Source organism: Elgaria multicarinata, chromosome 1 (genome assembly GCF_023053635.1).
Source record: "Elgaria multicarinata webbii isolate HBS135686 ecotype San Diego chromosome 1, rElgMul1.1.pri, whole genome shotgun sequence".
Lineage (NCBI taxonomy): Eukaryota > Metazoa > Chordata > Lepidosauria > Squamata > Anguidae > Elgaria > Elgaria multicarinata.
Genome location: NC_086171.1, coordinates 186214729 through 186230465, shown reverse-complemented (window position 1 = coordinate 186230465; position 15737 = coordinate 186214729). Strand labels below are relative to the sequence as shown.

At 39.0% G+C, this 15737-nt stretch overlaps 1 protein-coding gene across 1 annotated transcript in view; it reads left to right on the top strand.

Moving 5' to 3' along the window:
• PTPRT (protein tyrosine phosphatase receptor type T) overlaps nucleotides 1–15737 on the top strand; it is a 733605-nt gene that overhangs the window by 503744 nt on the left and 214124 nt on the right. The window contains exons 8-9 of the mRNA XM_063145462.1: nucleotides 2541–2837; nucleotides 4214–4323. Coding sequence (XP_063001532.1) covers nucleotides 2541–2837; nucleotides 4214–4323 — 407 coding nt within the window. The remainder of the gene's footprint in view (nucleotides 1–2540; nucleotides 2838–4213; nucleotides 4324–15737) is intronic.

The window sequence follows — 15737 nt, the reverse complement described above, 5'->3', positions numbered from 1 at the left end:
GCATCTGTGTTTGCATTTGTTTTATGAATTTGCATGCCACCCTATAACCAAACTTAAAAGGCTTGGAAGGATAAAGATAGCAAATGAAGTACCAGATGAGCTTCTCTATTGAGGGAATACAAATGGACTTTCACCACTGAAAATGCCCACTCTCTAGTTGTGACACTCTGACTTCAGTTAGTGGTGGCACCCAGAAGAGTTCCTCATTTGCTGACCTTAGTGTCAAGACAGGTTAATGTGGGAACTGGTCACCAAACCATGTAGCATAGCTGTGTTTCGGTGGTTCTAATTCTTGCATCATTTTATCAACCCTTTGACTTTAACTGGGTCCAAGTGCATCTACGCTCATCTGTTTCCTGAACTGTAGCCCATGTGCCCAAACCAGCAGATAGGGGCTTATGTAGATTTGCCATTGCTGTTGTATTGCTGTTGTTTAGAAAAAGTGAAGTGTGGCTGCATACTGAAATAAACTGTTTGAGATTCCCTTGCTACTTTATCAGAAGAGAAGAGAAGTTATATTATTGAGAAAGGCAGGAAGAAAGGAACCTTGAGTATCTCCACAAATAAGGATCTTACAAAGATACCTAAAGCAAAATTACAAAACTGTTATTCTATACACATTTATCGATGAGTAAGTCTCACTGAATTTAGTGGGGCTTACTTCTGCATAGACATAAATAGCATTGCACTATAAGATTCTTAAAACAAGAATCTTACTAAAATGGCATTATTATTATTATTATTATTATTATTATTATTATTATTATTTTCTGCACCATCCCTATTCTAGGAGTAGGGCCATATGCTTTTAAAAGCTAATATCAATAATGTCTCAGGTATATGTTTTCATATGAATGCATCTTTATGCTTTCATGACCATGTTTGTCATGAAGCTTTTAAAAGCATAGGGACCTTGACAGAAAAGAAAGTGGTAGGCTTAAGGTCAAGAGTTACTTTCATACTTTTCTAAATGGGAATATCAACTAAGACTGTATTCCCATCACTGTGAGAACTATTTCTTTTGCACGTTTGGAATTTGGAGCCAAATCCATATTTGTTAAAACAAGATTTAAAATAAATATAACTATATTGAGGCTTTTTTTTTTTTTAAAAAAAAAGGTCATCCATCTTACAGCTAGAAACAGCACACCAGCTGCTTAACATATCTATTCCTTGTTCATGAGCAGAAATAAAACAAAATGGGTTTGATTATTCTGTTTCCCCACAAGTTTTAGATTGTCTTCCTTGTACCACATGCGGCTCTTAAGAACAAAAGACTATAAGTTTTCTTGGTTTTATTTTTGTGGTTGTTTTTTTTTTAAAAAAAAAGTGCTGATGTTTCTACGCATTCATACTGGGAGAGGATGAAATTAGCAAGCGGTATATTTTAATTGCATCTTGAAATTGAGGAATTATGAGTGAAAATTATATATAATCATTAACTATATTATGCATCTCCATATGTGCATTCACAGTGAGCAGTTGGAAAATATAATATTTAAGATCTGCCATACACTGTATTGAAAGGCATCCAGTAATAATGTATAAACACACCATGCTTTCTTTCACTTTCTCTCACTCACATACACATTTTTTTATCCATAAAATGCACAAATGGGGAATGCTGGTGTTAGTGCTTTCTAACAGAAGACAGAAACGGCAGGTAATCCATTAGAAAAGTCTTCGCAAAGCATGATTAGAATTAAAACATATATGTCACACCCACACTTTCACACTATATTTCAACCTAAAAGTTGAATTTATAACAGAAGTGATAAGCAATTCTGAATATCATGTATATTGTGCTTTCCCTGCTCTTCAATGTCTATATAATTATAATTTATAACAAGCGGCATATAATAAGGCTGCAGCTCAATTGATGATTTTACTAACCTTGTGCAGATGATCATTCTACAAACAGCTGTGCATGTGGCAAGGACTCAACATACAAGCTTTGTCCCTACGTGTGATGCTTGTCCTATGCACATTGGCTTTAAAGCAGGGCAGGATCTACACAGCTGCTTTAAAGCACTTTAAAATGTTGGGGCCCAGGACACACACCATATACTATTGTCAAAACTGTTATAAAGCACTTTAAAGCAGTAGTGTAGAGCCTGCCCTGGAGTGATCACACATACAGAATCTATGTACAATGGAGTGTACTAGTATAGGCCCCTGTACAGATCTCTCATGCACCCATGCATACGTATAGCTGTACACAGAATTACTGTCTGCACAGGACTCAATGATTGCTCGAAGGCTCTGGAACTCCATTCCCAGGGAAGCTAGACTGGTTCCCTCCTTGCTATACTTTTGGAGGTAAGCAAAAATCTGTTTGTTCTGGCAGGCCTTTTTGCAATAGAAATCTTCTTCATTATAATGTATCTGTCCATATGACCAAAGTATCTGAGCTTCTGTCAAGTACATAAATACATAAATAATAGTTGTTCTGGTGAGGTATTTCTAGTAAATCAAACCTATGAAGGGGCTGAAATCATACACTTGTGGCTTGTCTAAAGGATCATGTGTTTGTTCCACAGATCCAGTCCATGGTCCCCAGAACGTGGAGGTTGTTGACATCCGATCTAGGCAGCTGACCTTGCAATGGGAGCCCTTTGGTTACGTTGTGACTCGTTGCCACAGCTACAACCTGACAGTCCATTACCAGTATGTGTTCAATCAACAGAAGTATGAAGCGGAAGAACTAATTCAGACATCGTCACACTACACTTTGCGAGGACTGCGACCCTTCATGACCATTCGACTTAGGCTGGCTCTTTCAAATCCAGAGGGCAAGATGGAGAGTGAGGAGCTGGTGGTGCAAACTGAGGAGGATGGTAAGAAAAATTAAGTTTTCATGAATCCAAATGGTTGAAAAACAAAAGTTGTAAAAATTAGCACATGTAAAACATACATACAAATTCTCCCTCATTCTCTCTCTCTCTCTCTCTCTCTCTCTCTCACTCACTCACTCACTCACACACACACACACACACACACACATATCAGAATTTGCAAGTACAAACTATATTGGCATTTCTCAACACTCTGTGACTATAATACAGATTTACGAAGTCTCTTCTCCACAGATGCTACTTTTATACAATCAACAATCAAAGGCGACAACCTCAATTTTTAGGTGGAAATTTTCTGCTACCTTTCTGGGAAAAGTCAATTAAAATATTTTATTTATTGTTACATTTATAACCAAGCATTTTTCCTCTTGCAAGGAAACTGGCAGCTTACATGGCCCTCCTCTCAATTTTATCCTCACCACTATCCTGTAGGTTGTGTTAGGCTGAGAGTCAGTGACTGGCCCAAAAGCGTCCAGTGAGTTTCATGGGAACTAGAACCCAGTTCTTCCAAGTCCCAGTGCAACACTCTAACCACTACACCACAGTTACACACTGTGTGCCGTGTGTGTGTGTGTGTGTGAAGGAAGGGGGAATATCACTGCTTTCTAAATTTGAGCCAACAACTATACCTTGTGTTCCTAAAGCATGCTAAAAAAGAGTTAATTTCTGGTGAAGGGACATTATCACCCTACAGAAAAATGCCTGGTTTTCCTCATGTTTTAAGCCTCAAGTTATTGGGCAAAATGCCCAGCAAGAAGTTGAGCTTAGGAACTTAGTATCCCTTGCTGTTATTGGCTGGAGTGATTGAACTCTTCCTCCACACTCCCAAAAGGCTAATAGTTCAGGAGGCTAATACTTCACACTCCCAGAAGGCTAAAAGTTCAGGAGAAGGAAAGGAGTTAATGGGCTATATGTTAATTCAATTTGTAAATCCCTGCACTGAACTCAGTGGCCCAGTAAATGGACACAGAGCAAATTCAAAGTACTGAAATTATTCCTGATCTGGAGCTATATTTTCATTGAGGAGCTTTACTACCTTGGAAAGAAAAGGATTTGATCATTTCAAACTTTGAAACATAGCCATATCAACATCAACCAATAGTACTATCTACGTGTGAGGCCTGGGGGCAATTTCCCCATGATCCCCACCGCTTAAGAACGAATCTTCTAGAATCACCATCTTGCAACTTGTTTAAGAAGAACATCCTAGCAATTCTAAATACATGATGCTAAATTCATGATGCTATTCTAAATACATGATAAGTGCATGATTCAGTGACTCTAGAGGGTGGCATTTTTAGAAGAAATGGGTAGAAGATATTGTATCTTAACTTCCATAATTCTCATTTCCTTCCTAGTTCCTGGATCTGTTCCCCTTGAATCAATTCAGGGAGGACCCTTTGAAGAGAAGATCTATGTTCAGTGGAAGCCACCGAATGAAACCAATGGGATAATTACACTCTATGAGGTAAGGAGACGGATTGTCATGAAGCAAGTTTTACTTCTTTCCCCTGTGGCAAATGTAGAAAATGCTTCTGTTGGCGTCTGCAACTGATATTGGGGTTGTTCCTACCTCTGGTTTAGTGTTACATCCAGCCCATTATTTACCCACAGCCCGAGGTTTCCCAGCTCTTTAAACAGTGTGGATTTAGGGGTTTTCATTATTCATGGTATGTTCCCTGACCATAGAAGATAATGGGGTTGGGGACACCCTGTATGAAATGTACCTTTTTATTTTTATTATAAACCCTTCAAACATCCCAAAGAGTGGGATAGGAAATATCCAAATAAAATAACTATAATACATTTAATGAAAATCAGTGGTGCTGTAGCCAAATGAAGAGCAGAAGCTTTTTCGTCCTGCTTTTCTGCCATCAGGAGATTAAATGTGACTAAAATTCCTTCTAGCTTCCTGGCTATAATTTTCTTGAAAGCCTTTTTTGATGCAATCAAAAGAAGAAGAAGACTTTTAGGGTAGAATATGATCTTGTCTGTTGTGTCTTGTTTCAGCCATTGCTGTGACTACTGCAAATCTGCCAGTCGCCTGTGCTGTAAAAGCAGATGGCAGAGGGCTGGGTGTTCGCAGCGAGGTTAATGTGCTAAGCCTTTCGCATCTGGAAACATGATTTTCCAAAGTGGTTTGGGTCAAAGTAAGAAATTGAGTTGAATGGTTTCAGCGGAGCCTCTGGTGGATGCTTGTGCATGTCACCAAAAGGCTTCCACAATTTGCTATTACTAATAGGAAATCCTCAGCTATTGCAGACAATAGTGTAGTACATCACAGTTGAGGCATGTGGCAGATCTGTAGAGGGAAAACTGCTTGTAAATGAATCAAGGCAGTATTGTTTTTTAAAGCATTGGTTGAGAAGAGCTCTGGCTTAGCAGTCTTTTAAAAAGTGTGTTACATCCCTACACACAATGGCAGATAATAAACTGTACATCAGATCTTACTTTAAGGCAGATTCTGGGAATTCAGGTGATTTGATGAGAGAAAATAAACCAAAAGTAGTTACAATGAAAAAGATAACACTGTGCAATGTTTGAAAAGAATTGCCTAATCCTAAATTTACTGTTCTGGCAGAACGGTCATTGTTTGTTCACAGTTTTTATAGAACGGATGTGGGGAAATGTCTTCAACCTCAGGGATTGCTTTCCCTCGTGGAAAACCTTCCAGGGCTACATTTCAACAAGTCAGTTGCCATAGATTACCACAGGTGACAATTATCTTGCTAGAGGAAATTCTGCAGATACTATCTTCTAGCAACCCCTTGAGGAAGGCCTTTGAATAAAGTACGGGCCAAAATGTGTCAGACTTCAGGAAAATAAATTATTTGCATCCTGTGAACCCGTTTCTCCTTTTTTTCTGACCTGGCTTGGAAACTCTCCTCCTTTTGCTTTTGGCTTCTAGGCATATATACACGTACTTCTGTATGATAAGCAGATACCTCTGTATTGATTAACCCTAGAATCATTCTCCTAATGGTGTAACAACTACAGTTATTGTAACAATAGCAAATGGAGCTTCTCAAACATTCAAGATGCTTTACTTGATCATGGTTGAGAAAAAAATGGTCCATAGCTCAGTGGTGGAGCACAAGTTTTGCATGTGGAAAGTCCTTGGTTCAGTTCCCAGCATGTCCACATAGGATTAGAGAAACTCATGCCTGAAACCTTGAAGAGGCAAGTGACTCAGCAGTGGTCAGAGAGGCAGGGAGGTAAGACCTCCAGGGAAGGGTCAGCTAAGAGCATCTTGCCTAACCCTCCTCCCAAATCTAAAACAAACACAGTAGTGGTCCCATTCTCTAGCACTAGAGCAGTGTGGTGCCGATCATGTAACAACTCCACGTGTGTGGTTTTCCTTTTAAAAGGCAGTGGGACAGACCTTGAAACTTTGTTCCACTTTCCAGGTATAAGATGCTAATTTAGCTGTTGAGACAGAAGTTGTTTTTGTTCAGCAGCAGCCAACGTGACAGCAAAGGATCAGGCTGCCTGATTCCTCCAATAGTCTGCTGATTATTTCACATATTTAAAACCCTGCAGCATCCAGAAAATGTTTTGTGAAGTGACCTGTTAATAAGTTACTTTCTTGATCTAACTGTGTTACACATTTCAGAATAAAATATCCATGTACCATGCACAGGAAGACAAAAGGGGGGAATTAATTATTATTATTATTATTTAAAAAACAATTAAGTCTTGACATAATTAAAAGCTGAAAAATAAATGTCAAACACTCATACATCTGAGCTCTTCTTATTGAGCTCTTATAGCCTCTCTGTAGATGTAATTATATGAATCTAATAGAATGACATATTATGCCTAATGTTTGCAAGGGAAAATAATTGGGGGAGATTCATTTTAAAGGGTTCAGTTTGCTTCCATCTAAGCCAAATGTAGTTTCTGGTGATGCCTTTTAGTTAGCATTTAAATGCAGATTTGCAGAGTCCCTCTGGAAGTATCTGATCCATACAGGCCTGAAAGGTTCTCCATCTCCAGTCTCTGTCTTGTTCTTGAAGCCAGAAGGAATGTCTGTTTGATTTCTTACAATTCCTTATTCATGAATGATGTTTCCCCTCAGTTCAGAAGAATTGGTTCTTAAGAATTTATAAGTTTCTCAAGGGGAACTCTGAATGCAAATTATTGGGAATATAAGTAATGCTATCTTTTAACTTTTATATGGACAAAATCTCTGCTCTAAAATCAAGCAGATTAAAAAGCACAACGTTATTTCTTCAGCCCAGCACCTATTTTTTTCCTTTTTTTTAAAAAAAATAATTTTCCAATTTAGCATTACTATTCAGCTGTTGAGCTGAACAATATCGAGATGATATTCTTCATAGGTGAAAGAAGTAATTTGAAAATGAAAACAGATAGCATGGTTACAACAAGAATCCATTCACCTGTGATGGTTTCGCCTTTTTCCCCTGTGGAAAGTGGATTAAAGAACATATGGTGGAAAGCAGAACATGACAGAGCAGTAAGCTGATTGCTCCACTCTTTGCCCAGATCATTTGCCCAGATTGCTGATAACCACATGATGGTCTTGGGAGGGACCATGTTGTTGTTGTTTTATAGGCTGACCAACTCTAGGCATGCAGCAAAGCAATTACTGCAGTGCCATTCTAACAGTCACTATATGATGGATAATCCACATTCTGAGCATAAAGGAAAACAGTGCTGACAGCAAAATGGAGTAGGGAAGTCAATGAGGGCCAGTGCCATTGTCTTCCCATGAGGACAGATGATGTGTCCTGTGAGGACAGAAGTTATATCCTTTTGAGAACCAATATTTGGTATCTGTGCTGTGGCTCTCATATTTGTTTGATATCTTATTAGTGCTGCTTACATAATTCAGCTCATAACAATGAGTAAATTTTTCTAAAGTTCCCAGCTATGATTTGGGGTGATGTATTTACACCATAGTTTTGTTAACAATACTGAGCCAAACATTTCCTTCAAAACAAGATGCCACCTGGTTCCCTTTCACGGGTCATATTGTGCTATTTAAATTGGAAGTGTTTCTTGGTTCTATTTACTAATCATAATTTTGTATGCTTTGCATCATAAGCAAAAACATGTGAAGAATAGTCCAGTAATGCAGGGTGTGTGTTTTTCTCCTACCTTAGGTAGGAAACTTTGCTTTTCTCAGATTCTTTTAACAATAGCAGGATCCTTGGTCAGTGAGAACTTCAGTGAAAAGATTTGAGTCTTCTCTTTCCCACACACCATGTTTTCATGAGAATTCCCCACCCCCACCCCACATGCACCAAATAGTGATTGGCAGGGGTGGGAATGGCACCAAAAGGATCATTTTAACTATTGCTGTTGGCGTACAGCATTGTGCTTTTTTTTTTTTAGCACAAGTGGGGAAACAAAGGATTAAACCTCGCCTCCCCAAGCACCATGGGGCTGATTTGGAGGGGAGCATATTTACTACTAAGTCTCAAATGGAATTGCATTTTGCATATTTAATATAATGTGTAGTTTTATCCCGGATTTTGCGAAATTATAATTGTTGTTCACTACACTCATCTAACTCCTTAGAAATGTGAAACATCAGACTATATTTAAAGACCTAGGTGTTTTACAGTACTATATGTGTTCATGTAGTACTGTAAAACAATTTCCAGATGAGGTATTCTCTTTGCTCTTCTGAGGGCGCTAAAAATATATATTAATAAACTTTCCACAGCTTCCAGGAAGAGCTGGCACAGCAAGTTGTGTGCATATATAGCAAAATATCCTTAGCCCCAAGGAGTGAGAGAGGTACAGTGCAGGAGATTGAATAACCCCTAGATGCTTTAATCTTATCAAAGCAATTTCTGTAGTTGTCATTTTATGTGCTATTAAACTGAACAATGCTGTTCGCCAATAAAGCCATTTGAAATAACAGCTCATTAAAACTGCTCCTCTAATATATAGCTTTCTAATTAATGTCAATGGGTTACAGAGCTTTGGAAGCAGAATTGACTATAATGTTTAGGAAGTAGGTAAAATAAAAAAAAGATATTTTACCACTAATGACCTTTTAGTAAACCTAATGAAATCCTTAATGGTCTGTATACATCATGGTAGAACTCACAGTTGCTTTGTTATCCACTTCATTTTTTCCACTTTTACATTTACATGTTGCTCCATTTAGTTTTATTTATAGCTAATGAAAACAGTTCAATTTCCATGAAGTATATGTAAGAGAGTAATAGCAAGTGCCCAGAAATTACATTGGGTTATGGATACTCCCAGTTTTGGAGAAAGTGAAATGGGTGAAGGGGCAACCATTACCTGCACTCTTCATTAGCATTGTATGAGTGGTATTTAATCTATTTTACTATTTTTTTCCCCACTGAGAAAGACATAATAAAACATGCTATTGTAGTTCTATCTGTCTAATACTGCAGAGCAATTTACAGCTTGGGACTATATATTGAGCCTGCATTTTAGACAGTTTCCTCCCACACTGAATCACTAAGCCATGGTTCCATGCTCAGCAGCGGGGAGGGCTTTGGGCTTTCCCTGTGGTGGAGAGGAGCCAGCAAAGACCTTCTCTCCTGAGAGTCGCCAGGTGATAAACTAGTCAGCAAGCCACTGGCCACTTTCAGAAAGGCATACAGGTCACCTCATTATAGTCTTTCCTTATATTTCTTGTAAATTACAGTAAGGCCGTGCTAAGACAAAACCATGGAAAATGTTTTGTTAAGATGAAAGACTGTGCAATCTGTTCAGAAGCTACCCATTCTTGCTTGGATCTTTTCCCAGAACCTGACCATAATGATGTTTCCTAAGCATTTCTCTCCCATATCCATAAGAACTTGCTTGAAATTCTGAAATAAAAAGGGAAATGTATCAAAGTCCTAACAGAAGCATCTACTATTGACGTACAGTGTACAAATCCAAAATAATCATAACGGGAAGAACCATGTAAATCAAGAGTGGGCAACTTGTGACCCTCCAGATGTTTTGGCCTATAACTCCCATAATTGCTCACCATTGACTGGTTAGCATGGATGGAAGTTGTAGGCTAAAACATCTGCAGGACCACAAGTTGCCGAACCCTGGTGTAGATGCTTCCAAGATTTAAATCAATTACTTTTATTCTCATGCAAAGGTGCCTCATGCAGTCTCTCACATGTCCCAGCTGTTCGGGTGTGTGTCCATGTCCCAATTATACAGAGAGGATTTTGGTGTCTCACGGTGCTGCTACAGAGAGATGGAACAAGAAATATATTTGGATTATCAACCTCCCATTGTAGGAGGAATTTTCTGGTGGTCTTTTTAATTTTAAGAGGTACTGAACAGGCTGCTTGGAAGCGTAGGTTCCTGCAATACCTTGCAACAACAGTACTTCTTAAATTCCCCACTATAGTAGGTGTAAGGAAGATCTGGAGATAGACAGATTTTATCTCCAGAATGATTGACTTCACTCAGACTCACAAACACTGTTATAACTTTAAAACATTTATTAAAACAAGTTAAGAAAGTTATAATCCTCCATTCAGCAAAGCAAATTAAAAGAACAAGTCTGGCAGATTCCTGGAGACAAACACAGACAAACACAGACTCTGCAAAGGAGCTCTTCTTCACAGAGGGACTCCCATCTCTCCCAGGCAAGACCAATCCTTGCCTGAGGGAAAGGGAAGATATCTTTGTCCTGTGTATCCAGGCTTAAATACTCTTCTCAAAGACAAAGGCTTCCCTCCTAATACATAGTAATTTATTCTGAAATGGCTAAATCTATTGGTCCACATCATTAATTTAGATCATCCTCTTCCCAGAATGTTCCATCCCTTCTGAGGTCAAGGATGGACATTACTTCTGCTTTTCATGTGCTCAACTTGTCTATTTTACTTCTCTGTTCTTATGTTCATGGGGATTTTTCCAACCACAACCTCACCTGTTCTTAACCCTGGACCCTTCATCTAGTTCCCTTAAAAGGAATGCATACGGTTGGTATAAGTCACAAGTTCATATGACTGATGTCTTTTGAGCAATATCAAGTTGCAAGTCCCCATGAGCAACGTCATTGAGCAATATCAAATCATATTTCCAAATCATTTTCTATCAGGCCTTATCCAAACCAAATCATCTAACCCTTGATACAATGTTTTTTGTGTGTGCATGCCTACTTGCCCATTTAATATTAAAGCACTACCCCATCACTTGTACACCCATTTAAACCCATTCTATGCCCCCAAAAGCTTCTTTCTCTATGCTATGCCAACAAGCTTTTATAACCCCAATCTTACACATATTTAGTAAAATTTCAAATGAAGAAATAATCTTACACCATTCTTCCTTGCTATTTTAATTACAAAAGTTTAGCATATGGGAAACTGATGCAGAAGACAATATTACATCAAGAGTAATGGCAAAATGTAGGTGAAACAGAAGCCTAAACATTACCATAAGAGAAGAATTACGAATATTCAATGGGGAAAAACATAAAAGCTTATGTTGTATCATTTCAATCAAAGCTTTGAGAGATTGTTCTCTGAAGCCTCGACATATTTGTATAGTTTTATCTATAGAGACTAGTCATAGAGCATCATCAGATGGGGGAAGATTGTGTTTCCCTACTGTTACTTTTCTCGCCCACAATAGGGACTAGCAGCTTCCTATTTCTTCACACAAAGGCCCTTTCTACTCGTAAGGATTATTCCAGGCAAATGGAGGGATCATCCCTGCCTGTTCCCAAGATCCCCTGTGTGTCATTTGGATGCACAGGGATGATCCTGGGATGATCCTGGGATATAGGCATGGTGTAGACATGCCCGAGGAAAAAAGAGGAAGTAAACAATAATCACGTAGCCTATTTAGTGGGCATTTTTATCCCGCTGCTTCTCCTGCACACAGCAAGAAATGGCACATTTTGCTACAGCCAAAAAAGTCAGATTGTCCAGGTCTTTTTGTTTGTGTGTGTGTGTGTGTGTGTGTGTTTGTGTGTGTGATGGGAAAATGAACAGAAAGGGCGGGAGATGTGCAGGAGGTGGACGGTGTCATGTAAAGGACCTGTGAAAAACCATGAGTGTCCAGCAATGAGCATGCAATAAAACACTTGTCTGAAAACATGCATAGTCTTTTGTCGCAAAAAGATTAAAGATAGGTCTTAACACTACAATTATCCTACTTTGTAGGATGTATCCTTAACAACAGCAAATGGTTCTCCGCTGCCATCCACTAATTTCAGTGGTAAAATAAAAAAAAAAAGAATGTAGCATGGATGAAGAAGTGGTGTATAGATTAAAACTGAACATAAAGAGATTTTGATCCTATATATATATATATATATATATATATATATGTGTGTGTGTGTGTGTGTGTGTGTGTGTGAAAAGTACTCCTTAAGTTTTGTCCGTTTCAGGCAATTGCTCTTGTTGATCAGCCCATAAATAAAATCAGAGCCCTTCCGTACTATCATGCAATGCTTTGCCTTTCGAACACCTTGATGTAATTTATTTTGTCTGCATTCTTTACTCTGAAGGAGGAACACTCTGGTTTGGATTATGCAAGCAAATTTGTAGTCAAATAATATGTGGTGGAATCTGCTTTTGGGTAGGATTAGGATGTGTTGACTTTTTGAGTCCTTCCATCATTAAGACTAGATAATGGTGTCTTAATTTACCACACCTTACTACTGATGTAAACATCATGGAATATCTTTGAGATATCTTTGATCATAATATCATATAACATAGTTGGCATGTTAGAAAATGTGTGGATAACACAATAGCCCAGATAGCTGCCTAAATAAGACGCCACAATCATTAATTTGTACATCATAAAAGGCTCAGGAAACAGCTTTCTCTGTTTAGCTGTTCAAAATATAGATATTAGTGATGTGGAATTCTCCTAATCCCTAATTTGACCAAATAGAACAATACGTATGCTGTTCCTCTTACTTGATGTTAGGGTAATCATAACTACAGTGTGCAAATGTAGTCACCAAGGAAAAGTCCTCCCCTTCCCCCGTGATGATAGACTCCTTGGCTTCTCAACCACAGTGGTGTTGGCAAGAGAATCGCCAAGCCTGTTGCACAACTAATGCATGATGTTCTAACGACCTTGGCTGGGCAGAAATAATGAGGCATAGCCTTGGGCTATAAATCACACTGATTTGGGAACTGTAGGAACTCATTCTGTTTCGCCTGAGGCAAAGGTCTGCTCTGCTGTCAGCAAAGTTTCTTAGCCTCCCAGCTCCCTCTGTCATGGTAATCAAGTGCCAACAAGGCTGCTTGCTTATAAAAGAGTTTTTAGGAACTCCCCAGTTACTCACTACTAGTTTAACTCATGTAATCCCAGCAGCCGCATGGCTGCAGCAGCAAGGGAGGTGGAGCTACCCTGAGCTCCTTTTGTTCAGAAATTTAAATAATGAAAAGAAAGTATAATAGACATTTACAAAGCTGGCCTGGACCAGAGAATCCCCTACAGTGAGTGTGGGTTATTTTATCTCCTCAAATGAAGGAGGCTTATTGATGAACTGCTGACTTTCCCTGTAAGCAAAATGCCCGGGGTTTCTTTGTTTTCTGCATTCTTTTCTTTTTTAAAATAACAGCTTGTGGTTTCTTTGAGGAACAATAAGGATAATGGGATAATGATAATAGTTTAAAATATAGAATAGGAGAACTGTCGGACTTCAGTGCTTTAAAGCCATAAAGCCATAGATGGAAACCAACATAGTGACTTAAGGAGCGTTAGAAAAGGCATGTTAGCATTGGAAGTGCTTCTTATGCCTGCGGAGGATCAGTGAGGAGACCAAGAAGGCTGCAGCTTTATTATATATCGGTTCCCAGCAAGTTGAAGCATCCATGTGTATTAGTCAAGGCCCCAGGAGTGTTTGCCTCAGCAACCCCTAGCACAAATTATAAGAGTGTAAAATGGAAGGTAAATAGCTCCAGGCAGAAGCAGGCATTAGCCTATGTCATCTGCTATTATCAGCCCCCTGGAGGTGTGGCTTCTCGCCTTTCAGGGCATAAGACTGTTCTGCAGAAAACAAGATATCCGAAGATGGTATGAAAATAACTTCAGTGAAATAATCCGCAAGCCAGGACCAGGCTAGATGTTACACAGCAGTTTCACCAATGTTTCTTTTCTTTTTTTAAAAGTAGTCATTGAAAGCTGTGATCAAGGGTGGAGGAAAGATGGAGACAGGGGCGAGATCTACACTACTGCTTTAAAACAGTTTATGACAGTAGTGACACTGTGGGGGTCCAGGACACACTCCATTTAGAGCTTTCAAACCATTTTCAAAGTGCTATATCCTGCTTGGTGTAGTTCTGGCCAGGGTCCACTTAAACATTTCTCTTCTGGGTATTGTTTTTTTCTTTCAAAATCATCCTCCCTCGAACTGGTTTTTCATCCATGCGGTGGAGGGGGGTAAAAACAAAATCTCCCAAGCCAATCGTTGGAAGAGCAGCTTGGATGGGATAGGCCATTTTGAATGGAAAAGATTGGTGCTGGTAAAGGACTAAGCAGTTCCCCCCACCATTCCCAATTGCAGTCTTCTATGGCCTTAGCTAGACCTAAGGTTTATCGCAGGATCATCCTGGGGTCGTCCCTGCCTGCTCCCGGGATATCCTTTGTGTCATTTACATGAACAGGGATGACCCCGGGATAAACCTTAGGTCTAGCTAAGGCCTCAGTCTACTTTCCATATATTTATACATTTCTGTGATGTAGTATGTTGGCTCTCATTTGATGCATTTCAAATATAAATTCCATGGAAAAACCACCATATCAACAGACATTGATATATATTTTTAATCGGTATTTACAATGATACATCTATACTTTTAAATGTTTCACTTTTCACTGCATTGGAGGAAGCACTAAGGGCTCATCTACATCAAGCAGGATATTCCCCTATGGAAGTGGTATGAAAGCAGTATATTATATAAAAAGCAGGAGCCACACTACTGCTTTATAGCAGTATTGAAATGCACTACAGGATCTACACTATTGCTTTATAGTGGTACTGAAGTATACTGACAACTGTTGGGGCCCATGACCCATCTACACGAAGCAGGATATAACACTGTAAAAGTGGTATATGGAATGTGTACCACTTTCATAGTGGAATATCCTGCTTGGTGTAGATGAGCCCAAAGACAGGAAAAGGATGGGGGGAGTCAGGGATGGAGGAGCATTAAAAACTCCCACACTGTAGAAATGAGATGAAGGCTAATGAGAAATTTGATAAGAATGTTATCATTCACCCACAGTTGATTTAGGAAGTCCAATGGCTTCCTAGGTCTCTGTCTCTGTCTCTCTCTCATCTATCTATCTTTATGTATAAAAAGTTCAGTGACATTACTGTTACCTATTGCTGCTGGCCTCAGAAATTTGCATTATAGCCAATGTAATAGAGTCATGTTCAGTATTGCATTTAACAACTTACCACTCACTGAATTCACTGCTTATAAATACTGCTGCTTATAAATTTTATAGCTTATAAATATTGCCAGCAGCTAAAAACATTGTGACCTATTGTAAACCCACTCTGCCTTGGCAGTGCCTTGAAAAGTGCTAATTTTTATTGCAGCAAGTTAACATCTGATGCAACAGAGCCAGCCAGCCATCTAAGGCTGCAGTTGCTTTGCTCACCCAGTGCCACCCTGGTAGATATCTCCCTGGATGAAAGTTCAGATGGAAGAATAATGCCTTCTGCTCAACGACATTTGTGATTCACACATAGAACCTTGGCATGAACTGTGCTTTTATTGCAATATATCAGATATCTAGTGTGGTGAAATGAAGGTTCAATTTTAAATCAATGCTGCAGCCTTAAATGAATCAAATAGGAAAATGAGGAATTGACCACAAAGCCATGAAATATGGCAGGTCAACTGGGGTGTTTTATCCAGTTTATCGATGCATTTGGCTTGAAAA